Source organism: Lupinus angustifolius, chromosome LG18 (assembly GCF_001865875.1).
Source record: "Lupinus angustifolius cultivar Tanjil chromosome LG18, LupAngTanjil_v1.0, whole genome shotgun sequence".
Classification (NCBI taxonomy): Eukaryota; Viridiplantae; Streptophyta; class Magnoliopsida; order Fabales; family Fabaceae; genus Lupinus; species Lupinus angustifolius.
Window position 1 is genome coordinate 7596927 of NC_032026.1, and position 27921 is coordinate 7624847.

General features: G+C 32.9%; 1 protein-coding gene across 2 annotated transcripts; it reads right to left on the reverse strand.

The window, feature by feature from the left end:
• On the reverse strand, positions 725–21801 carry LOC109332260 (transcription factor bHLH18-like). 2 transcript variants are annotated; one of them, XM_019567184.1, is made up of 4 exons: positions 21782–21801; positions 3171–3650; positions 1988–2365; positions 725–1021 (listed from the first exon to the last, which is right to left on the reverse strand). In XM_019567184.1, exons 2-4 carry the CDS (start codon positions 3645–3647, stop codon positions 944–946), a joined length of 933 nt encoding a protein of 310 aa, XP_019422729.1. In that variant the 5' UTR covers positions 3648–3650; positions 21782–21801; the 3' UTR covers positions 725–943. The 2 variants fall into 2 exon arrangements, with proteins under 2 accessions (XP_019422729.1, XP_019422728.1); XM_019567183.1 differs by lacking the exon at positions 21782–21801 and adding an exon at positions 3943–4151 and having other exon boundaries at positions 3171–3652.

Consider the following 27921-nt stretch of genomic DNA (forward strand, 5'->3'; position numbering starts at 1 on the left):
TTTCCCAAATTTTAATACCAAACATAATGTATGAGTACGAAGTCGTAAAGTGATCTAATGGTTAAGGTGAAAAAGTTTAAGGAATATAGTGAAGGAAGTTGTGGGTTCAAGGCTTCGAGCCTCACCTATAACAAATTTAAAAAATAAAAAAAATAGAGTTATAAAGTGGTTTGATGGTTAAATGTGTAGGGAAGGAGATTGAAAGTTTGAGTCTCGTCCATAATAAATAATAACATACTAACATTTGTCCATAAAAAATAATAATGTATAAGTAGATCTGTTTGTACATTATAATATTTTATATGAGTTCAATTATTATCATCCCAATAGAAAGGGTGCCATTTCATTTTTAGGTAATTAGTCATAGTTTAATTCTATTTCATTTTTTAGGTAAGTAATCATACTTTAACATTTTCTCTTCATAAACTTGAAGAAATTTATGATTTATCAATCTCCAACAACATTTGGTGGATTTGCATTGCACTCTTCAAAAAACAATGAAATGTTTTCTATTTTACATGATAATTTGTCAAGTCATCACCTTCAACTTGTATAAGTATATCCTACATTTAATTAACTCGTACAAGTTCATTTTTAGTAAATAGTAAAGTGTCTTACAATTTTCTCTTTCATTATTTTCCATCTTCTCTATGTAAAAAGGTAATCGTAGTGGCTGGGTGTTCCCGTTTCCAGTGCAATTATTCAAATAACAACATGGTTGTAATTTCTACTTAAACACTCAATAAATCTATTCTCTTTTCAAATCTAAAAAACAGTAAAGGCCTAAGGGAGAAAACACATGCAAGATCAAATATCACCCATTACTAGAAAGATTTTGATGTTGGGGATTTGGTTGTTAGGTACATCAAATGTGATTTGGAGCTTGAGTCAATGTTTGAGGGACACCACACCATACTTTGCCCCCACGTTCACGCTATTATTATTATGACATACACTTCAATGTAGCCGTGCGTATATTCTTTACAAGATCTTTTACGGTCAAATTGTAACCTTCTCCTATCTGCAAATATTAATTTTCAAAGTGATAGTGGTAAGAAAGAGAAAATAAATCTGAGGATAATGAAAATAAATATTTTTCTGACATTATCTAACTAAACACTAGTTAAAGAACTGATAATAAATACTATAGTATTAACAGATAAGTACAACCTTTTAAATTCTTAATATATTAAATTTTGCACCTTTATTTAATATATTTTTTATGAATAAAGACTCGCCCTTTGAAAAAGTAGATGGCATTTTAGTTCCTAAAAAGTTCATTCAGTCCTTCATGATTATAAACATTGGTCATATTCCATCAACCTTCATCTTTTGAGTTAATATTTAGCATATGATTATTTTCTAAAGAAATGAATCATGTATTATTTTAGTCCACACAGAACCATTAGTGAGACAAATTGATTTTTAAATATATTTACTCAAACTTTTACTCAAATGGTTAGAAGGTAGTGAAAAACATATCTAATTATGAGACACATGTTTTTGCTCTATATTATGTTTTTAGATATGATTATAAATAACCGACTTACTAAAATAAAGAAAATATTGCTTATAGCTCTTGTTTCTAAGTTTTTTTATAAAGTAAGTTTGTTACCTCAACACGTTTAGTTTACCAAAAAAAAATTATGGGCCCAAAAAAATTAAAAACAATTTAAACCAAATATAAGCGGAGATGACATCTTCTGTTCCAAAAAGTGTGTCACTACTTATGATTGGTAAAAAATACCTAATTATTAAATTTTAAATATATTTTTTCAACCAATAATAACATACATTGAGTGATTCAAATTTTGAGATGGAAGACTCTCAACTAAATAATTAGTTATTTTTAGGTAGTCTATGCTCTTTTCTTCCTCCCAATTTTCTCCTTACTTTTTTAAATTTCTTAATAAGTATCTTTAATAAAATCATAAAGGCATAGAATGCAATCAAAATACTCCAAATTAAGGTTGGGAGGGTCCTCTACCTGAGCAATGAAGGTAATCTCAAGAGTAGAATTTCCAAAGGGTAAGACACTGCTATTGGCAACAAAGAGGTTCAGGCTTTGAATCAGTGCCAATATTTTGACCACAAGACCCTTTTGCTTTTGACAATGGATCCGAAGTAGCACCTCTTGCCCTGAGATTCTTGCTTCCACTTGGAGGAGTGGTTCAATACCACTTGAATTTTCAATGCTCTCATCATCACATGATGAAGAATCATCATTATCACCATTTAGATTTGGCTCCTTGAGAACCACCACACTTTTCTTCTTGCTATCTTCTTCTTCTTCCAAAATTGCTACACGCTCTTTAAGCTCTTTAACATGCTTTATAGCATCTCCTAGTACAGAAGCCTTGTCCATCTGTGGATTAATAGATTTAATGGTTACCATGAAGCTAGTCTATCTTAAAATCAGGTTTTAGGCAAGTAATGATCACACTCTTTTTCTCTCTTTTTTTGAGCAACTAAATCTCTTATGGGTCTCAACATACTCTTTATCTAAGAGGGTGAACTAATCCAAAATTAGGTTCTTGTTATTAAGAGAGTTCAACATGTCTTCATTTTTTACTCCTATATATAAATATATCTTTATGATTTTATTGACTTAGTTCACTCAAATTCATATTGTGACTAATCTTATCTCTTGCTGGATAAAAATAAATAAAAAATGAATATTGAAATAATCTTGGAAAAAAGGATGTGCTATTTTTTCAAAAATATGATTTTATTAAATTAAATACTATTAAAATAATACTGTTGGAAAAAGGGTTGTACCACTTAATATTATTATTTATCTATCTCATTGTAAAAAGCATATTTCTTAAAGAAATGTAATGACTGTGTTGATTATTTATAATGTTTTTTAATAATATACCATCCATCTCTATCATCATTAATTTTTTCCACTACCTATCTAAATCAGAAAAATATTAAACACTCTTCTGAACTTCTAAATGCGAACATATAAATAAGAATAAAAAATTCTTTGAAATGTACAGACAAAATGAGCTAAAAGATTGAACGGTTAATAATGTAGATGATTAAGTTGCTTAAAATTTAACTATTTTATTAAAAAAAATAGAGCCAAAAGATTGGACTCTAGATCACTTCCATAGTTTAAGACTAACTCTTAAGAGATTGTAATTGAAGCTGTTGAGAGAATATACCTTCTTTAGACCAGGAATAAGGGCTGCAAGAGCAATCAAGCTTTGGCTAAGCTTCTCTCTTCGCTTTCTCTCAGCCATGATATGATCATGAGTATGAGCTGCAGATCTCTTACCAAGTATTGTTTTTGTTCCAAAGTTTTGATTTTTTGAGGACCCTTTTGTTGTTTGAGCTTGAATATGTGTATTTCCCAACTGGGGCACTGACACAGCCTCATATGGTATTGGAGGGTTTAAGGCACAGTCAAACCCATAAAACTGGGTGGTGATGTTGTCTAAAGACAGAATCTGAGACTGAAAAGAGGAGATTGAGGATGTTGGGGAAAGTTTTGGTGACAAATTTTCAGTGATGCTGGATGAGTTGCTACTTGTGTTCACTTGCACTGGATTTGGTATGTCATGTGAAAGAAACTCTTCATCATCAACATCAAATAAACTGTCCAAGTTGCATTCCTCTGGAAAGAAATTGTAATCATCCATTTCCTCTAAAAAGAGAAACATTAAAATAAACTCCAATAGTTAAAAAAATTACAATAAGTGGATCAGGACAGCAAAACTTATACCTTACAATTATGTTAAAACTTATTCAAGTGATATGTTTGATACTGAAATATTTATATGTTCCTGAACCATAATAATGCATAATCACTGGTAAAACGTATCCTAAGATATTGGTGTCTGATTAAACAATAACATATAGATGTAAAGTATCCATAATAATTTAGCTGAAGCATTTCAATATTGGAATATGGAGGAGTTAAAATGAATTTCTTACCAAATCAGATGACTAACAGGTTGCTGCTGATGCGTCTATTGAAGTGTTTGATTCCTAAAGATTCAGACTTTTTTACTACATTTTCCAAAAAAAAATATTGCTGATCGAGGTTAAGAAAATCTTAATTAAAACAGAGTTACAGAAAAAAATTGGTGCAGAATGGGTGTTTATTTTGTTCACTCTTTATAGAGGTGGTGCTTCAGTTGTGCAATAACCGTAACTCCCTGAGGCCATAAACAAATACTATATTAAAGAAATATAGACGTGCCAACAATCTACTTGCTTCTATTTGATTAATAAATGATCTATCAACTCTTATGACGTTTTATTATGCCTTGGAAGTCAACATGAGAAAGAGTCGTATTTTTCTGGTATTATTTACAAAACATTTTTATATAAACTGTATATATTATAAAAGGGGTTACTTTTTATTTTCGGTGGTGCAAAAGAAGCCATCGTTGTACAGTATTGATCATAAACAATCAAATAAAATAAAGTGCACAAAAACAACTAGAAGAGAATAAACAATATAATTTGATAACGAGATTCGGCCAACTGTGCATACATCTTCAGGAACGTTGAATATTAAGATATTATTAGAGAATAAAGATTACAAACTCTAGGACACCCATGAGTCCAATATATAACATTGATTACTTAATTCTATTCAAATATTAGGCAATGTTTACAAACTCTAGGACACCCATGAGTCCAATATATAACATTGATTACTTAATTCTATTCAAATATTAGGCAATATGAGACTAATACAATAACATATTTCATGCATCCCAACAATCTCTATCTTGATTGAAATGGATGAATATCTCGCTCATTAGAAAATCTACACAAAAATCTACACCTTGCTTAATGCTAATTCTCTTTAAAAACTCATCCATGTAAGAGTGTGTTCTTCTATAACATAAACTTTCTGAGTATCATTGACGATGTTACCAAGAGCTTGCTCCATCTAATGGAACGCGCCTCTACACCAAAGTTCACCAACAATCGTCCTCTTCAATACCTAGTCACACTGAACCTTGGAGCTTTCTTTGAAAGTCTCAACTGCTAACATCATTGTCTACTCCGACAATAATAGTTCAAAAGAACTATTATACTCCACCATAAGGAGTATACCCACAATTAGGGCTGGAAATGAGCCGAATCAAGTCGAACTAGAGCTCAACTCAATTCAACTCGATAAAGATTGGTTCAGCTTGAAACTCGACTTGAGTTCGATATGGGTTATTTTTTAGCTCGAGTTCAGTTCGATTAAAGTTCGCGAACTGTTTGGTTCAATTTGAATAGTTCATTTGGAAAACTCAAATAATTAATTAAAATTTGAAAAATACTCCAAAAGGTTTTATTTATATAAATATAATCTTATTCATATACATAACAACAATAAATACAAAAAATAATGTAGGAGTCATAATAAACATAAAAATTAGTTTATATATATATATGAATCAGCTCATGAACTTAACGAGTCGAACCATATCCAACTCAAGTTCAACTCGTTTATTTAGCGAACTCAATTTCCAGCTCAAGTTCAACTCATTTGGTTCATGAACCAAATTTATCGAGCTAAATAACGAATCGAGTTTCAAACGAATAATGAGTTGGTTCGGTTCATTGTCAGCCTTACACGCAACACACACCTAGAGTCAATAGCAACAAATGCGTGTGTCACACCTTTGCATCAAAGGCAATAGATGTGTCACACCTTGCATCTCTAGTAGTGCGCGCATTACACCTTGCATCTCTAGTAGTGCGTACGTACACCTTGCATCCAAGTCAATGCCCGTGTCACAACACACCATTAAGATATTCCACTTCTCATATCAAATCATTCTCTCAACATCTAGAGAGATATAGTGAGCATCCGACTCAATATCTTTGTCTCTATCTCCTCCTTGGTTTCAATCTAATATATGGACTTTTAGGGTTTTGGATCTTGCCCAACAGTGGTCCCCACCATGTCCATGCCATATTTATTTCTCCTTCAACTCATCTACTTTATCATCACGTACACAATAGCTTTGACAGACTTTGCCTAACTAACGCATTCTTCACCCTCTTTGCATAATCTGGCATCTAGGCTCAGAGTCATATACGAATTGGTTCTGATACTAATTGTTGGTGCAACAAAAGCGATCGTTGCGCAGCGTTAGCCACATGCAATCAAATAAAGTGCATAAAATAAAAAAAGGAAACAAGATAATTTGGTAACGGGGTTTAGCCAACTATGTCTACAACTACAAGAGCGTTGAACAACTATCAATATATTATTAGAGAATAAGTTTTACCAGCTCTATCACACTCATTAGCCCAAATGTCTATGAATGTTTCTATTTGATGCACATTATAACAAATAACTTGATCCAATATATAACATTGATTATTCTACTCTATTTCAATATTAGGTTTTGTGAGACTAATATAATTACATATTTCAAACATCTAACAAAAATATTATAAGATTATAATGTAACATTCATTTAATATCAGTCCTTTGCTGGTAATTTTACTGAAAGCAATTAAAAGCATAGATAACTGAAGATTTTAATAAAAGTAAATGAGAAAAATAATAAATATAACATAAAAGATATGAAGTATTTTATAAAAATGATCATAAATATCTTTTAATTGTTGTCTTATAATAAAATATTAACGTTTGATACACACGATCTTACAAACTGACACACGAAATTTTATATTCATATAACTTGGAATAGGGAATATGAATCACGTGATGTTAAAATATTGAACTCAATAATTGAGCCAACTATGCAGCAGGTTGGCAGAGAATGGGATTTTTTTATTTGATTGAAATAAAATTCTGGGTAGAAAATTGAAGGATGAGCTTAATTCGCTAAAAATAGACAGTATAGTACACACAAAAAATACTACTTATTAATAAAAATACTACTTATTAATAGGTGAGCATACTGACCCTAAAATTTGGTTGAATCATTTTTATGAATCTGGACTTGGCTTTTGACCCGAAGTGAATCTGAGTCGAAATGTTAACCGGTTAGTCTTTAAACTTGAATCTGTCCCTAGACCCAATTAAATATAATGTATATTTTTTTTATATAAGTTTTCTCAATATTATTTTTTATTATAGATATGTAATTTGATATAAAAATAATATATATATATATATATATATATATCAATATATTGTGAGTCATATATAAATAATGAAAAAACAACAATTGATGATACTTTTGAACACTGGGATGTCATTATTGCATAGATAATTGAATAAAAATTCATACAAAATGATGATTGGGAGACCTTGGGCCAAGTCATACTTATCTCATAACCGATCCTAAATATCGATTGAGTCTAATTTTAAAATCCAAACTCGACCATATACTTAATAAAATCTGACCCTATTTAAATCCAACAAGATCAGGTCATATTGGGGAAGCAGATAAAGTTGGATCAAGTTTACCCTACTTATTAAATGAAGTAATAAAGGACATTTTATTGCATTTTGTTTATGTCACAATGATGTTTTCGGGTTGGAGTGGGTTGTAGTAGACCATAATTAAGATGAGTGAGTTGGTTTTGATGAGAACACCTTAGCTTGTGTGAAAAATGTTGAATTGGATTAAAATTCATGTTGAGAGGTTTAAAATTATATATTTGACTCACATTTTTTCTTGCACTAATTAGAAGCATTAAATAAAAACACTATATGAGCCTTGGACCTTTAGTAGTAGGTTGGGGTACTAGGAAATATATGAATTTTGTAAATCCTAATTGAGTGTAATTATCTTGGATCCTAATATCTTATTAATATATTAATATATTGATAGTCATTCAAAGCTATAAGAAATGTAAATATAATTTGTTGAATCTCATTAATAAACTGTTCAGTCTGCTTTATTTTATTTATCTCTTACCCTTTATTTAATTATGTGTGATTAAAGATATACAATGATCACTTATGTTATATCTTATCCAATTAGTAAGCACGATTTACAACAATATTTAACTAGTCAAGTAAAGAAGAGTTATGATATTGGAACTTACCTCCCGATGGAATATTCTCTTAGCCAATTAGTTAAAAAAATAAATTTGCGTTGATCGGTCTATGAAATTAAATTAAGATGCACAATCTTAATAAAAACCATAGTTTTTAATTTATGTAGTATCACTATTTAAAAAATAAGGTAACTTTTATATATTGTTATCTTAAATTTTAAAAATCAATAATAATTAAATATAAATGATAAATATATGTTGATAGTATAAAATTTTATTATACACCAATGTATATATTTTTTTCTCTCAAAAAATAATCATTGTGGCTAGTTGTGATCAAAAGTTCATCATCCCTGAAATGTGCATTAGATTCACTCTATCATTTTTGTTCTACATTATTTTATTTAAAATAATATTTTAACAATGATTTTAACCTTTTGAATTGTGTACACGACTTTGACGTGCATACATAGTATTTAGAAGATACAATTATTATTTGACTTTAATATTTATGTAAAAAATTTATATCGTCAAAATATGGTTTAGAATTCATGTATATTACTTTTGTTTTAAAATAAATAATAATTATCACATGAATAATATATAATATATTGATAGTATAAAAACACTTAAATATTAAACTCTTATTAATTTTATCATAAAACATTATATCCTTTTCTTCAACGAAAAAGAACATGAAAATTAGATAAAATGTAAAACTTATGTTTTGTCTAGGCTATCTTCTACGAATCATCGTACAATGTATGAAAAATAATATGCATCGTCAAAAAAGGACATGTGGTTTACAAGTGACATAAGAAATATATATGAAGTTTTTTGGTTTATTTTATAGGACATAGAAAGACTTGTGTAGATACGTATCTATGTAAAACATAAAAAAAGTAACATGTATTATTATAAAGTGATACTTTGTTTATTAGTAGTTGATTTATAAGTGACATAAAAAAAGTATATTTATATTTTTTGATACTATAGTATAAGACATATATCAAAAAAGACTTGTGTAAACGTATTTATGTAGAAACAATTAATAAAATTTTGACAACATATTAACAATAGAATTATAATTAATGTTTAGTCCTATATGAAATCGTCAAAAAAAATATAAATACATTTATATTTAAATATGATTAATTTGATACATCTACTCAGAAGTTTTTTCTTTTATATCATTACTCCACAATCAATCACATGCTTTCGTGTTTTAATATTAAATCAACCGTGTATGCTGTGTTAGAACTTACCAAGAGTCGAAATGTATCCTTTCCATGATCATGTCTGACTATATTCATACTTCTTTATCATTCTCGGGGTTTTTTACACAATGTTTTCCACTTATAAAATAAATGTCATTTTGCATTTGATCGTGTCCTGGGATACCAATAATTCATACATTTTATAATGCAAAATGCTTAAAATATTGAGCATTTTTGCCATATCACTTTCCGCTATCATCTTTTCAGATCTTTGACAAGATTTCAATTGTTTAGTAACACGTGAAGAGATTAAGAAGTTGATAGGATGCTGCCAAAAATGTGTAATGTGTCACGAATTCAACTTATAAATACTTCTATTTTTACAGACGTGAGATTATTGATATTTGTCACCTTAAGCAGTAATAGTCTTGGGAAAAAAATTAGGGAGATATTAGATTCTAAATTGTTCATTTGTTGCATGGAAGACATTCTGATCTGTTGTAGGCTGTTTTTCCATGTCAAACAGTTTTGACAGGACCATACTCTAGGTATAATTGACTTATAGTCTATGGTAGGTTTGATAGTCATATTATAGTTTGTCCTTATTGTATTGGCCAGGATAAGTGGATTGTAGGAGGCGTGACAGTGCATTGTTGACGAAATGTCAGGCGGAAGTGGTTATGAAGCCAACCTATCGGGCCTAGTTAATGGGTATGTGAAATCCTCTAACTCGTGTGTTCGGATCGTGGCCGGTTAGGAAAGAGGACTACCCATATAGATAGGATACGCGGATGACCAGAATGGAACATAAATATAATGATTTAATTATTAATTTCAAAAGGTTTCAAAATAGTATATAGTGCAAAATAACAATAAAATAGATAAAAGAAATATGATATGTTTTGATGAATTTATTGAGCCATTTCAATATTTTTCAATGAATACGTTGTAACAATAATATTCCACACTCTACAATTTGTTTTAAAGGTTTGAAGAAAAAATCTTGGCGGAGCTCCAAAGGATGTGAGTGAAGGTCCTGAAAGCAAACAATGTTAGTTGTAAGTAAATTCTTGCATAAGTGCTTTAGGGAGCTAAATTTTAGCTCCACTCTCAAGTAGATTACTCCTCCAAGGTAAAACTTTTATTGACATCAACGGAAGTAACATTAGAGAAATACATTGCCCAACTTTTCAAAAGTAGAAATTGTTGTTATTGTAGCTTATAACAATTCTAAATAGTATGAAATAATACTCACTCGTTGAGTCACGACTAGATCGCTCTCATTAAGACGTTTCCTGGAACTGCCCAAAATGTGTAAGCAGACTATCAACCACGTTGTCCCTAGGATAAATTAGTTGACTTAAAAATTATGGCCACTTTTTCTGCAATATCAAGATTTAAGAGCAGCGGAAATAATTTGCAGAAAATAACAAGTAAATAATTGAAGAGATAAAAGGATAAGAGAGTACACCTGAATTTTATACTGGTTCACCTTCTTGTCTACCGAAGACTACGTCTAGTACTCTTGCATTACAAGAGATTTTCCACTAAATATTATGAGTTGTAATTACAATATCTCACCCTGAGACTTCTTTGTACCTTACACACTCACTAATACTTATCACCTTGGAAAACACATTTCCAAGTAATTCTATCCCCTTTCTTATCACACCCCGTGAAAGAAAGTATTTACAATGAATGAAGAATTACAACAGTGGCTTGGATTGCCTTTACAAGTATGAAATGTAATATCACTTGCAATCCAATAACTCTCTTGTATACTAAGTAATATTGCTCAATAGGTTTGTAAAACTTTGAAATAATTACTTCAAGTAACTCAGAAAAATTCTCTTTTGAAAGTTTAAGAACTGAGTACAAAAGTGCAGAAAAATAATGAGAAAATTTTTCAGAATCGTGTGAGAGTTGTATGAAAGTTGTGTGTTGTGATTATGAGTTTTAATGCCTTTATATAGGATTTCCAATCAACCAAAATGTCTCTTTGAAAGGGTAGGAATTGATTGGAATGAAAACATGTCTTTTAGGTTGAAACTCATTCACTTTAAATTTGAAAATCTGATGCAACAACTCTCAGTAATAGATTACCCAAATGTTCTGTCCACTAAACATTTATTTTCGAATTAGAGTAATCGATTACAACAAGTTGAGTAATCGGTTACTCAACTTTAATAACACGGGTAATCTATTACTCAAAGACAGTAATGGATTACTCTGATCAGTTTTAAGTTGGATAACTCTTTTCTCACACTCGTAACCTGTTACTTAGATGAAGTAACCCGTCACACACCAATTTTGAAAATTGTTTTAATTATTTTAAAGTGTTTCAATTTTCTTTTAAAAATAGTTTGAGCATTACTACTATTTTATAGTCAAAAGTATAGGATAGAAGTACCTATTTTAGACTTAGACTAGAATTCTTGAATATCTTGAAGCTTGAACCTTCATTTTCTTCATAGGTATTCTTCCTTTTCTTATTTTTGGTGATGTTGGTATCTTCATCAAAACCGTGCCAAAGTCAGGAGCAAAGATCTTCTTCAAAATCTCCCCCTTTTTTATGATGACAAACCAATATCTCTTTAACAGTGTAGTTTTCTGAGAGCAGTATACTCTGTGATATTCTTGACTTGTCTTGAGTATGATCCCCCTATCTTGTATGCTCCCCCTTTCATTTGGAGTTATGTGCCTGAAATATTTTAAACATAAAATATACTCTTCCAACTTTTCTCCCCCTTTTGACTTCATCAAAAAGTAGAAAAGCCAAGATTTTCCAGCACAATATATAGCATACATGCAATAGGATATATATAACATATAATAATACGGATATCAAGATATAACAAAATTTGAGCAATATCATAAAATTAAACAACAATACAAACAACATAATAGAAATTTGTCTGAAACCAGGAGAAATTAACATTACAATCATAAAATCCTAACAACGGATAAGGTCTAAGACTAAGGCTCAAAACTGTCTTCATCAACGTCTATGCTACTCAGCTTAGAAGAGAGACGATGAAGTTTAAACTGGATTTGTTGATTTTGTGAATCAAAGGCATCCAACTGGTTAGTGATGTAGCCTCGAAGAGAAATCAACTCATCCATAATCATCTGATTTGAAGGCATTACAGCAGATGAGGAATATTGAGCATGAAACTCAGAAGGTTGAGGTTCGGAAGGATTAGTAGGGGTAGGTTATGGTTCAGGAGCAGGAGGTCTATCTTTCTTATACTTGTAGGTCCGGTCACGAAGATCAAATGTGAAGCCTATTTTGTGGATTACATCTACATCAATATGGATTTCACGAGGGTTAAGTGGGACCTTTGTTTCTCCAGCAGTAGAAACACCGAAATGCTCAAGGATTTTTGTTATGAAGATTGCATATGTCAAAGGGCTTTGGGTTCCTCTTATAGACCACATTTGTCTCATTCTCATCAGAGTCCAATTGATTTTTAGATTAAATTTCATAGCATACATCAATTGGAGTTCTATATCACTTACTTGAGAGTGATTTGAAAATTTTGGTAAGATGACATAGCTCAGAAAATAATGAAGCAAACGGTCTTCTATTTTTGAGACATGCAGCAGATAGGATATCTCTATTTTTAACAGTTTCACCATAACTATGTTGCTTAAGCGTTCTATTTCGTCTTTGGTTATTCTATACAAAGAATAATAAAAATCTTTTTGATCATAATTTTCCTATTCACATACAAGGCCGAAACCTGCCATGCTCCCCTGATAGGGTATGTTACAGCACAATGAACTCATGGTTTTCAAATCCAAAGTACCGTCTTTTCCTTTTACATAGGAAGTAAGACGGTTTTTCCTAAAGTTCATGTTACAGTAAAATACTCTAATCAGTTCAGGATAAATTTCATTTGATTCACACAAAAAAATCAAAAAGGTTTTTTTGTCTCAAGAGATAAGGAAATAGAAAATCTTCAAACTCAAAGTTCTGAAGATTATCGTATTTAGGAGTGAAGATAATGCGACCATGGAAGTACTCCTCAAAGATTTTACGTTGCTCATCATTAGCAAGAAGTCTTGTCAAATCTAGAGGGTTAGACTCCAAAGATGAAGTTCATTGGTTCCTTTGAGTCACATTTGTGCGTTGCTTCTTTGATCTAGAAGAGGAAGATATGGATTGAGGTTTTTGAGTTTTTAGGTTTTTGGGTTTTAGAGAATTTGTGGGTTTTTGATTTAGGCCACTAAACATGAAAGTGATGGTGTAGAAGTGTTTAGAATTAAAAATATGATACGAATAGACACAAAAATCACCCAAAACGGATCAAAAACGAAGATTTGAGGGTTTGAGAGGGTTGAACAAGAGAGAACACAAGTTGATGAGGAAGATGAGTTTGAAAAAGTTTAAAAATGCAGAAAAAAACATATATAACGGCACAGAGTAATCGGTTACTCAAATTAAATTTTTAAAATTTTTCAAACAACAATATAGAGTAATCGGTTACTCATTTTGAGTAATCGGTTACTGAAACACGCTATTCAATCCTGTAATCGGTTACTCTACAATGTAATCGATTATTGACCCCAGAAAAACTTATTTTTAGGCAAAATTAAGCTATGAAAATGATTTTTAACCCAAAAATTGAAATTTTAAACATATTTTAAGTTCAAGTAGGCATGAAATAGATATAATGAAGCACACATATAATCATATATAAGCATTTAAGATAAATATGCTTCATAAAAAATGCCTAATTCTCGTCTAATTTTATCAAAATGTTCTTTTGCCAATGGTTTAGTAAATATATCTCCTAGTTGGTTGTGAGTATCAACAAATTCTACAGACACATCCTTATCATTCTTTTGAACATGGTCCCTAAGGAAGTGATACCTTATATCAATGTGTTTGATTTTAGAATGCATAACATGATTCTTTGTGAGGTTTATAACACTTGTATTGTCACATTTTAAAGGAATACACCCTAAGTCTAAGCCATAATCTCGTAATTGTTGTTTGAGCCACAACACTTGGGCACAACAACTACTTGCTTCTATATATTCAGCTTCAGTAGTGCTTAGGACAACACAAGTTTGTTTCTTGCAAGACCAAGAGACTAAAGCATTTCCCAAAATATGGCAAGTACCACTTGTACTTTTCCTCTTAGATTTGCTCCCAGCAAAATTTGAATCCAAATATCCAACCAAATCACATATACTTCCTTTTGGATACCACATCCCAACGTTAGATGTACCCTTAAGATATTTCATGTTTCTCTTAACGACAACTAAGTGTGATTCTTTTGGTTTAGATTGATAGCATGCACATAGACATACACTAAACATGATATCAGGTCTATTGGAAGTTAAATATAAAAGAGATCCAATCATACCTCAATACTTTGAGATTTCAATGTTTTTTTCTACTTCATCCGTATCAATGTAAGTACCGGATCCCAGAGTAGTAGCTATTGGCTTGCAGCCACCCATGCCAAATCTTTTAGAGAATCTCTGCAATACTTGGATTGACTTACGAAAATGCCATTATCAAGTTGTTTGATTTGAAGTCCAAGGAAATAATTTAATTTTCCCATCATAGACATTTCAAACTCTCTTTGTATCATTTTGCCAAATTCACTACACAAAACCTCATTAGTAGAACCAAAAATAATATCATCTACATAAATTTGAACAAGTAAAGTATGATGATTTATTCTTTTTATAAAGAGTGTAGTGTCGACCTTTCCTTTGTTGAAACCTTTTTCAAGTAGAAATTTAGTTAAACGATCATACCATGCACTTAGATAAATATAATAACAATGTTATCTGTACCAAGGATTTTTCTTTTGATGTTCTATGCATAGGTAACAAGGCCTTTATTGCTTAAAGAAATGTTAATTTTGAATCTCCTCATGATATGTGCTTTGAACAGTCGTTGTCATGATAATACATTTATGCTTATGGCTTTCAAGCACTCCTGCAAAAAAAATTAAAATTATTTTATAGGTACCCAATGTAATTTAGGTCCTGCGGGGTTAGCACCATTCTCAACCCAAACATATTGGTCAGTTGGAATACCAACTTTTCTAATATGACATGAATTAGGAGTATGGCCAACATTTTTACAATAAAAGCATGTGGGTTGATGTTGATGCATCTTTTGTTTAGACTTGTAGAAAGAATATTGATCAAGATTTTCTTTAGAAATATTATGCATGTAATCATTCTTAGTTTCCACAAAAGTACTCTTTGTCATTCCATTATTTTTTCAGCTATTTGTGTATCCTAGACCTCTTCAGTCATTGGTATATTTTTGAGTATTTAAAATATTGTCCAACTTATGAGTACTCTTCTTGAACATATTCCTTTCTTGATTTAATGAAACAATTTTAGTTTCGAGAGTATCACATTTTGGACAATCAATGCACTTGTCATTTGATGGATTTTAAAGCATCCAAATCTTTTTGTAGAATTTTATTTTGACTCTCAAGAAGTTCTATAGCGTTTTTCTGATTTATGCACACTTTAGAGAGTCTAATAAAATTTTCATGTAATTTACAAAAAGCGTTATGTAACTCATTATATGAAAATGTATCATTTAGTTTAGAGTTACTAACCTCATAATTGTCATTTGAATTGTGTGAAGCCATCAATGAAATATGTGTTTGCTCTTTAATTCCGAGTTCTACATTTGAACCATCATCTTGATCTTCTGATATAACATTTGTTCTTCTACGCTTCTTGTCCTTCTTTCTTTTGAAAGTATGACGCTTTTGTAGGGTTGGACAAGCACATTTTAGATGATCTGGTTTTCTGCCTATTGAGCATGTAGATTTTTCTTTGATGTTGATGCTTCACCATATGATGTAGACCTTTGTACTTCTTTGGCTCCATGTATCCTTTCTAGAGTGTCCCAAATTTCTTTCGAAGTTTTGCAACTTGACACTCTAAGGAATTCTTTTTCTTCTAGAGCCGACACAAGAATGTTTTTGGCTTTAAGGTCGTATTGCACTTTCTTCTTGTCTTCATCATTCCATGAAGATTTTGGCTTTACTTCCCTTACACTGTTCATAATGGTGAAGGTTCATATGGTCCATCTTCAATTGCATTCCATATATCCAAGTCTTGAGATTCTATGAAGATTCTCATTCTGATTATCCAGAAATCATAGCACTCTCCAACAAATCTTGGTGGGCGGTTGATGTTGGAACCTTCTCCTAGGAATGATCTTGAGGCTATCTTTGATATAGGATCAGATTTGAGAATATCATACTCAAAAATAGCTCTGGTGCCAATTGTAAGACTGAGATTGCAACTAAGAGGGGGGTGAATTAGTTGACTTAAAAATTATGGCCATTTTTTCTGCAATGTCAAGAGTTAAGAGCAATGGAAATAATTTGCAGAAAATAACAAGTAAATAATTGAAGAGATAAAGGGAGAAGAGAGTACACCAAAATTTTATACTGGTTCACCTTCTTGTCCAACGAAGGCTACGTCCAGTACTCTTGCATATCTTGAAGCTTGAATCTTCATTGTCTTTATAGGTATTCTTCCATTTCTTCTTTTTGGTGATGTTGGTGTCTTCATCAAAATCGTGCGAAGGTTAGGAACAAAGATCTTCTTCATAAAAACAACTCAGATCTCTATTATCAAATTTTTATTGCAATATAAGAACCAATCTCGAATACACCCACCACAATATAGCTACCAATGCCAATTCTCGAAATATCCACAATATGGCTACTAGTGGTAATTCTCGAATTACCCATAATATAGCTTCCCATGTCAATTCTTTTCTCACAATCTGACTACCACTGTCAGTTCTCGAAATTCCCACAATTTGGTTGTCTATGCCAATTCTTGACTTGCATTGGATTCCAAGTCATAGAGACTCCTCCAAGTGTAGTTGAGCTCCATGGTTGGACAAGACTAATGAGTCGCAACGGCCTCAACACAATTTAAAACAAACTTAAATCACTCATCCATACATGGAAGCCACATTCCTTCCATCATTTAGTTATGGGGGTTACACTTTAATGCTCTTTTACTCATGAATTACAAGGAAATTCATTTGAAATTATAATGATCAAAATATTTTGGAAATAATAAAATCCAAGTGAAAATGGTGTGCCAAAATTGCTCATGGGTCCCAGTTGACTCATTGGACCGAAATTAGCCAAATTATGGCTGGGCCAAAGTGCCATGCCCAGCTGGCCAGGTTGTGCACCTAGAACATGGCTTGTTTCGCTTGTACACCATGATGAACATGGGCCTCGGTCAAAATGACCTTGCGCCCTTCGCTTATGTTTCATGCGCCCAACGTCTGGTGCTGCTTATGTGTCTCGATGAGAATGACCCTACGTCTGGTTGGTGCTCATGAGCCTCGGTCAGGTCTATCTTCACACTCAGCGTTCTAGTGCATGCGCTAAGCGTCATGGTGCGTCTGTCCATGCCAAATGGCCCTGCGCCTGGTTGGCTTGGTCAGATTCTTGGTCTGGCCTGGTGTTTGCTTGGCTTGGTCAGCTTGTTGACCAATGTTAGATTTTTGGCTCTTGGTCATCATGATGTATTTTATGGACTTAACCCATGGAAATTGGGTCACCCCCCTTAGGTCACATCAGTTTAACTCTTCCTTACATATACTGCAGGAATCATGCTTCTCATTATCTTATAGCATGTTCATTTTCATATCACTTCACAACTTGTTATTACCCATTGAACCTATTTCTCGGGATCTTCAGTCAGTTAGGTCGGGTTACCATTATGAGTGATCCTCATTCTAAGGGCAATAGTCTCAAACACATAGAAGTATTATGGACTTTTCCTCTAGTTAGTCATTTTCTCAAAGGATTTGCTAAGTTATTCTCAATGTGTACATGATCCACTCTAACAGCTCATGTAGAGAGTAACTCTCTAACGGTTATTTTTGCGTTCCGATTTTCAGCTACATGAACTCTTAGAGTCGCTTCTACATTTTATGGTTAAAAATGTAGAAAAATATTTTAAGTCCAATCACATTGGGCTCTGGATTTTGATATCCAGGTTCAGGAGTTGATTACGGATCAAGAAATGTATTAGCACTTCGTCCTCCCGTAATTAAACGGTACCCTTGCCAATTGTATAATTTAAATACTCTTAGTTTATTTAAAATTACATTGTGTAAAACAAAATATTTATTTTTATTTTTACGTCTCACAAGATTACTTACTCCTACGTATCCCTAAATATTTTAGGAAATTAAGACTACGTAGTTCTAATTTTAAAATGGATTGTTGGTAAAAATAATTAACTCCTTAAAAGTGTGAATCAGTAGAAACTAATGTCTGCACTGCATCCCATTTTAAAAATAATCATAATAGATTTCTTTTGGTTTTTTATTATTAATTTAGGAATTAATCGAATAAAAAGAAGCGTCATAACGTGATCGTTCAAAGATGATATGAGGAGAATAAATGTTACAATGACCTGCCTCCACTCTTTGATTAATCATAAAAAGAAATTATATTTTTGTTATAAACAACGCTGTATGAAATCATCTCAAATTACACAACTTTTATTAAAAAATAATTTTAAATCGAACAATATTCTGAATTTGTGCAAATGACAATTTTTATTTAATTACAGTAAGAGAAAGAAAAATAATTAATTAGCTGCTAAAAATAAGTCATAGAAAAAATATGTAACAATTAGCTATTAAAGGGAATTTTACTATTTTTTTTTGTAAGTATTATTATTATAAACACAATTAATTTTTTATTTATTTCTATAATTGGACTTCTGGAAGATAACAAAAAATGAATATTATTTATTTATTTATTAAGAGGTTATGATTTAATAATACACATTAATATAAACATAACACAAAAGAAACAAAAAAGTAAGAGTAACCTCATGGGCTATAATCCAGTGCAACTGAGGAGTAATAGTGTTGCTTGCGTGTCGCCTTTATATTGGTTGAGGACTGCGAAAAACCTGAAGGACGCCACGTGTTGTTCTGCGTGTGGCTGGGAAAGTCGGAACATGGGATTTCCCGTGTGCACGATTGCACGGGATTGGGAGGCTGTGAGAGACGCGGATCAGGTACAAATGAATCCACAGACGGAGATTGCACCCGCCAACGTGTATACGTCTGACTGGATGGGAGATAAGCGCACTGCCTGGAATCTGAGCACGACCACATTGGAAAGCTGTGTGGGAAAGGGGTGCCTGGATGGTATGTGCACGCGTCTATGTTTGACAACATGCACTCGCATGCGTGCAAGCGCTGGTTGGCTCTGGTTTCTGATGAACAGAATAGACGTGATGAAGACTGATCCAATGGCTGGAGTGATGATTGCATACTCCATGTAGTGGTGTCGCCCATACTGGATTACACAGTCCTCACTTTCTTCTCTGCACAGTTTTGAAGGCAAATTTCTTCTCTCTTTTTTTTTTGTTTTTTTCTTAACTTTTCTGGAACCCCTTAAGCATTCCTAAAACCGTATATTTATAACAAAATTTTAACCTAACTAAATACCTATAATTTTGCTAAACTAAAACTTAATTTTTTAACTCATTATCCCATCTTATAGGATGCTAACCTCTCCATCTAGTTCAGATTTGACTTGGTATTTTTCCTATTTTTATTAGTTTTTTTAATCTTTTTATTCAATAAAAAGCATTTGAAATTTATTTATGTATTTTTTTATATATTCGAATTAAATTATAAAAAATAATAATTTTTTTGAATATGTTTTAATTATTTAAATTATATTTAAAAAAACTAAAATAAAATTATTTTATTATTCATTTTAAATTAAGGATATTTAGAATATCCCATGTATTTTATTTATCTATTTTTTATAAATTTGAATTTAATTATAAAAACTAATAAATTTTGTTTTTAATTATCTTTTATTTATTTTATAATATAAATTCGAAAAAAAAATAAATAATAAAATATTTTTATCCTTTGTTTTATTTATTTTTAAAATTTAAGTGGGACACTTGAAATATACAATTAAAATTCTAAATAAATCCAAAAAATATTGTTTTTCCTTTTTAGGAAGTAGTTATTTCAAAAATATGGTGGACTTTTTATGGGCCGAACAAAAGTGAGTGTTCACATTTATAAAAGCGGTTCTCAATCTTCGGGATAGCCATAATACTATTGCAATGGATCAACACAACTAATATCAGTTTTTACCATAAAGCCAACTTGCTTCTTCACTATTTGTTGCTAGTACTATTATCTCAGTTTCCATAGTGGATTAAGCCAAAATAATTTGTTTCTTTGACATCCAAGAAGCAGCCCCACCAGCTATATTAAATATATAGCCACTAGTTGCTTCGGAATCATATGAAACATTGTTCCAATCAGCATCTCTGAATCCTTCTACCACAGTTGGAAACATTCAGTATTGTAATCCAAGGTTTATTGTTTTCTTAAGGTACATCATTAATCTTTATATTTCCAACCCTTCATTTTTATCACTATCTCTAATCACAAGTATGTGACTAATTGAAGTGCTCCCACCATTCCTCAATTTAAAAAGGAATTTCTTTTTATTGAAGTGAGCATCGTTAGACTCAATAATACTTTTGCGTCAAGGTCATAAAACATGTACGCCTTGCTATTTATAGCATACCCAATAAATACACATTCATAGGCTCTAGTTGTGAGTTTAATTCTCTATAGGCATACCTTCATAAATGATTTCATAAGCAATTCTTGGTATCTCATAGGACTGAGACTTTACTGATTTATCATCAATCATCTGATACTTGAGGTGGTAGCTAATAACATACTTTTTAGTCTCAACTACCTCAGTATCATATTTCTTTTCAAGTGCATACAAATTAATTTGAAAGACTTGTATGGGTTATAGTAATCATAGTGATCATCAGACAACTCATTCAAAATGAAATTCTTACAAAGGTAATCATTTTCATTCCAATGAGCTATATCAATAGCCAAATTATTCCTTTCCTCTTTTTCAGCTTTTTTCGGCAACACTACGACATCAATTTCCAGAACGTGTGCAACTTTTCTCATAGTGAGGAAAAATTTCATCTTATGTTTTCAGCGTTTGAAGTTAGTGCTATCAAACCGGAATGATTTGTTAAGGTCAAAGTTGTTTGGTCCAATAATATTATCTACGAATACCATTCCAGTTCAAAACGTCTTAAAATTGTTGTTACTATAGCTTGTAACAATTCAAAATGGCACAAAATAATACTTATTGATTGAGTCACGATCAAATTGCTCTCTTTAAGATGTTTTGTGGCACTATCCAATATATTCAAGCAGACTAACAACCACACTATCCCCACGATAAAACAGCTTAGATCTTTATTATCAAATGTTAGGTATTAGTGACAGAATACACCTAGAAAGAGGGAGAGTTGAATAGGTGTCGCGGTTCCCACTTACCGCTATTTGCACCAAAGCCCTATTCTGGAATATTACCCAGTTAATGGATTAAAGCTATGACTTAATCGATTAAGTCGCACAGATTTAGCAGTTGCTGAATGGCTCAATTACACAGCCAATTACAGATTATAAAGAAATGATATAGCAGATATATTTGAACACAAATGATCTTTATTTGGCAGTAATACTATATTCAAAATATCAGCTACAATAGGCAATTAAAAGCTACTAAAAACAGTAAAGAGATAAGGGAAAGAAACAGTCTACAACAATGATTTTATACTGGTTCGTTTTATGCTCCACTACAAAACTACATCCAGACCTCCCCTCTGACTCGGGAGATTTTCTTCACTGAAATTGAAACCAGCTTTAGTCATTATCATTAACAGTAGGTTGTGCGTGATTAGTGTTTCTCTGAATCAAGATGTACGCAATCAAATAGTAAAGCAAGTTATTCTCTACCGATAAAGAGCCAACTTTAGTCAGTTCTCCCTGGGCATATAGATGGGGACCTCTCAGACATTATTTATACACCTCAACAACATCGAAATCAGCAAGCCATTCACAATCACCAAGGCTAACACCAGTAGTGGATAAGCCACCCACATTCATAAAAATGCTACTATCCATCTCAAACAGATTTCCTGAAATTATAGACCAGTATCTACCATCCTTAGAACGGAAGTTAGCATAAAATTCCCTAATCAAAGCGGGGTACAGATTACCCGTTAAATTCAAAAACATTAAAGCTCCCTGAGCCTACATACCTTGCGGAAATTCGAAATTTTGTTCCGTCATCTAGGTAAGATCAACATACCTTATGTAGGTGGGTTTCCTTCCCAGAAATTTGGACAACCGGGTCTCTTGAAGTATGAGTGAGTAGTAGGGATCTCCACGGTCGTGCCTCACGTTCGGATTTGAAGATGAAGCATTAGGAGGCCCACGAGTGCGTTGAGCAGTTGTCTTGAACCTCGTCGAACGTCCTCTTTCCATTATTGATTAAAATCGTGAGTAATGAGAGGAGAATGAGGATAAGGGAGGGAACCTAAAGCTTAGGGTTTTGGAATTGGGAATGGGATTTCTTGGGAAATAGAGAAAAGAATTGGATGAGTTGAGGTGTGCAAATGGGTAAAGGTGAGGTTTAATACTTCTATTAAGCTAAGATTACGAATTTGTTATTTGCATTTGAGATTTTCAGAGAAAAGGAGGAAGAGAAGGTGTGAAAGAGTGACAAAAACGCTTCTGATTCTAATATATCTGTTGTCGTTAATCGATTAAGTGCCACATTTAATCGATTAAGCCTTGTAAAAATTCCAGGTTTTCAGAAAAATGAGCCCAGGTAATAGATTAAAATAAATCTTAATCGATTAAATTTAGTGAAAACTGAAATGTTTGCTATTGGAACTCATTTTAATCGATTAAGGAGGATAGTTAATCGACTAACTAGCATCAGATTTGCAGAATCAAGAGGTTTTTGGGTTTTAAAAGCATGCAAAGATTTCTAACATTTATCAAGCAGTTTTTACTCACTCACATATGCATTTTCAGCTTGTCACACAAGATCATGAGTCATAATAGGAATATAATGCATTTATAACAAGTATAAATTTTGAAGCATAGAACACATTAATCATGCGAAGCATATAATAACAGTTTTAGACGATTTTAATCAAGATAATTTTCATCAAGAATTCCAAGTTCTCTTGGAAGAACATATAAGGTATCTCGTGAGAGAGGCTTGGTGAAAATATCAGCCAATTGCTTAGATGTTTCAACAAATTCAAGCACACAATCGCTTTTTTGTACATGGTCATGTAAGAAATGATGCCTAATTTCAATATGCTTGGTTCTAGAATGCAAAACGGGATTCTTGGATAGGTTTATGACACATGTATTATCACATTTTATTGGAATCTTTTGTAGATTAAGTCCAAATTCCTTAAGTTGTTGCTTCATCCAAAGGATTTGAGCGCAACACACACCAGCGACAATGTATTCCGCTTTGGCGTTGGACAAAGCAACACATGCTTGCTTTTTATTGTGCCATGCAACTAAAGAACTACCAAGTAAATGACAAGTCCTACTAGTTCTTTTCTGATCCAACTTACATCCCGCAAAATCGGAATCGGAATACACTACCAAGGATAATGAGACATCCCTAGGATACCATAATCCCATATTAGTTGTTCCTTTTAAATATCTCATAATTCGTTTTACAGCAGTATAATGTGAATCTTTAGGCAAAACTTGAAATCTAAGACATGTACAAACACTAAACATAATATATGGGTGACTTGAGTTAAATACAATAATGAGCCGATAATCCCACGATATTTGGTTACCTCGATTGCTTTTCCCTTTTCATCTTTATCTAGATAGCATGCGGACGCCATAGGTGTTGAAGCCTCTTGAAACTTTTCCATATCAAACTTCTTCAGTAACTCTTTGCAATATTTCGATTGATGAATGAAGATGCCACTTTCCATTTGTTTGATTTGAAGTCCAAGAAAGAAGGTCACCTCACCCATCATCGACATCTCAAATTCACCCTACATCAACTCAGAAAATTCTTTATATAAAATGTCATTAGTAGATCGAAAGATTATATCATCAACATATATTTGAACTAAAAGCACATGATTATCTAATCTACGAATAAAGAGAATAGTATCAACCATACCCCTCACAAACCCTTTTTCTAAGAGGAAAGAGCTCAATCTATCATACCAAGCTCTGAGAGCTTGTTTCAGGCCATAAAGGGCCTTTTTGAGCTTATATACATGGTTCGGATACTTAAAATTTTCAGAGCCGGGAGGTTGATCTACATATACCTCCTCTTGAATGTAGCCATTCAAGAAGGCGCTCTTGACATCCATTTGAAAGAGCTTGAAGTTCATAATTGATGAAAAGGATAAACGCATCCTTATGGCCTATAATCTAGCTACAGGAGCATAGGTCTCATCATAATCGATGCCCTCCTCCTGGTTGTAGCCTTTGGCCACTAAGCGAGCTTTATTTATGATTATCAAGCCAGATTCATCCAATTTATTATGAAAGACCCATATAGTACCAATCACTAGATGTTTTTTAAACTTAGGGACCAAGTCCCAAACATTATTACGCTCGAACTGCAGGCTTAGGGACCAAGTCCCATACATTATTACGCTCGAACTTGTTTAGCTCTTCTTGCATAACTATACCCCATTTCACATCTTCAATGGCCTCATCGATGGTCTTAGGCTCGATTTGAGATACAAACGCAACGAAGTTACAAAAGTTACGTGAAGAGGTATGGGTTACTACCCCCGTAGTTATATCACCTATCACTTTGTCGAGTGGATGATCCTTCTTGGTCTTCCACGCGATTGTCAAGTCCTAATTCTCATCTTGTATAGTTTACTTTGCTTCTATTTCTTTGTCCTGGTCCATGTCCTTAGATTATGCTTCTTCCAAAGCACCTGCAACATCATCATAGAATACCTTCCTCTTCTCTTTTGGAGAAGATTCGTCAAAATGGACATGCACAGACTCTTCTACTTGCATTGAATACTTATTACGATAAGCTTTACTATGCAATGAATACCCAAAAAGTATACCCTCATCAGCTTTTGAATCAAATTTACTTAAAGCTCTTTTTTCCATTATTTAATATAAAGCATTTACACCCAAAAACATGAAAATGAGAAATATTAGGTCTACAACCTTTTAAAAGTTCATATGGAGTTTTTGAAAAAGTAGATCTCAAGAGTACACGATTAATCACATAGCAAGCTGTATGCACTACATCAACCCAAATATATTTAAGAACCTTGCTTTCATTTAGCATGGTTCTAGCAAGCTCCTCTAAGACTCAATTCTTCCTCTCAACAACTCCATTTTGTTGAGGGGTACGAGGGGTCGAAAATTGATGCATAATACCATATTTATTACAGAATTTATCAAATAAATGGTTTTCAAATTCGCCACCATGATCAGATTGAATAAATACTATCTTATGATAAAACTGGTTTTGGATTTGCTCGGCAAGGTTTTTGAAAGACTTAAAGGCATCGCTCTTGGACAAGAGAAATAATGTCCATGTAAATCTAGAGCAATCGTCAACGATCACTAAAGCATAAAAGCTACCACCAAAACTCATAACCTGTGATGGTCCAAACAAGTCCATATAGACAAGCTCCAAAGGTCTTGTTGTGGATATCACATTCTTTATAGCAAAAGAGTTTTTAACTTGTTTACATCTTTGACAAGTGTCACAAGTTTCTTGAGTTTTAAAATCAAATTTTGGCAGCCCATCAACCAAATTATTTTTAGACAATTTATTTAGATGCTTTATGTGAATATGAGCGACATGCCTATGCCAAAGCCAGATGTCATCCTCTTTGGATATAAAACATTTTGAAATAGAGTAGTGACATCCTCCAGATTAACCATATAGATATTATTTATATGATATCCGACAAACTTAACTTTATTAGATATATTGTCACGAACAATACAACACTCATAATCAAAAGATACACGTTACCTTTATCGCATAGTTGGTTGGTACTCAAGAGGTTGTGTTCCAGACCTTCAACATATAACACATTTTCGATCACGACCTGATTTGATTTGCCAATTGTTCCGGTGCCCAAGTATCTTCCCTTTGTCTCGAGCATCCACTATCAAGATACCAATGTTATCCATGTGCTCGAAGATATACCTGCAAAACATAGATCACTTGCCTTTTTCAGGTACCCAAGTTATGTTGGGTCCTTTTCTGTTAATAACTAGGGAGTTATCTCCCTTTTTTATCCATACATACATGCCACTAGGTATACCATATTTTCTAATATAACAAGAGCAGGAAGTGTGACCATGAGTGCCACAATAAAAGCATGTAGGAACCTCTTTTTTAAAAGTTTTCTTATTGGGCCGATTAATAGGTCTCCTATATGGTCTTCTCCTACGCGTAGGGGGAATATATCCTAGCCCGGTATGGTCACCAATATTCCTGGTTTTACTAAGCATAGTGTCTAACATGTTTTTCCTATCGGAACTAATCCTAGCTAATTTCTTTAAGTCATCATGCAATTCGACATACGTATTATACAATTCCTCATAAGGAGGAGAATCATCAGATGAGGTGTCAGAATATACCTCACGATTTGCCTCTTTTGAATTTTGAATTTGAGCAACAGACATCATCTGTTCTCGTCATTAAGCATAGCTTTGCTATCTCCTCTTCATCTGAGATGCTGGATGTCGTGTCCTCCTCTGGTACATCCCATACTATGTAAGGTTTCTTCAATTTGAAGTCCCGAGGAGTGCTCTTATATGAATCAGCCTTCTTGAGGTAAGTAGGACATTGGAACCTCATATGTTCTGGCTTACCACATTCATGGCAAGTGAAGCGCTCTTTACTCTTGCCTTTTCTAGTCGACTCCCGCGCTTCTTTCTTCTGGAAACGTTTGAAGCCTCCTTTCTTTATAAATTTTCCGAATTTGCATACGAGAAGGCTCAAAGTTTCTTCGTCTACATCTGAATCAGATTCATCTTATTCTCTCTCTTTTGTGGATTGAGACATTATTGCCTTGAGAGATATACTTTTCTTTTTGCGATCTAATTCTTCGTGCATAGTCAAGCGTCCAAGCTCCATTTCATGCTCTTGAAGTTTTCCGAACAATGTCGCCAAAGGCATGGAGTCAAGATCCTTTGATTCCATAATAGCTGTTACTTTTGGTTGCCATCTCTAGTCAAGACAGCGTAAATCTTTGTTAGTAAGCTCTCCTTTGTTAAACAATTTATCCAAAACAACTAAATGGTTAGCTATATGAGTAAGACGTTTTTGCATATCACCAATGGATTCATTTGGTAACATACGAAATAAATCATATTCATGTGTCAGGTCATTCAGCCTCGCACGCTTGACTTCGCTAGTGCCTTCGTGAGTCACTTGTAAAGTGTCCCATATTTCTTTAGCACTTTGGCACTGCGAAACCCGAAAGAACTCATCATAGGATAGGGTGATATTTTTGGCATGCAGGTTATACTGAACCTTTTTGCGTTCATCGTCGGTTCATAGACTTTTCGGTTTATCTTTCGGTTCATCGTCCACTAAATGTTGTGGAACGAAGGGCCCGTTGACTACGAATTCCCAAATATCCGAGTCGATGGCGTCTATAAAAATTTTCATGCGAACTTTCCAATAGGCATATCCTTCGCCATTGAAAACGGGAGGGTGGTTAAAGGATGCGTCATCACCTCCAAAGGAGTTGGTGGAACCCATTTAATTTCCCTAACGGATCACGCATATGCGGTTGAGCTAGCATGACGTACTAGCTCTGATACCACTTGTTAGGTATCAGTGACAGAATACAATGAGTCATA

Coding starts and splice junctions, on each gene's coding strand:
- LOC109332260 (XM_019567184.1), bottom strand. CDS start 3,647: ATGGATGATTACAATTTCTTTCCAGAGGAATGCAACTTGGACAGTTTA. Junction 2,366..3,170: donor TTATTCCTGGTCTAAAGAAG/GTATATTCTCTC, acceptor ATTAATCCACAG/ATGGACAAGGCTTCTGTACT. Junction 1,022..1,987: donor AGATTACCTTCATTGCTCAG/GTAGAGGACCCT, acceptor TAATATTTGCAG/ATAGGAGAAGGTTACAATTT.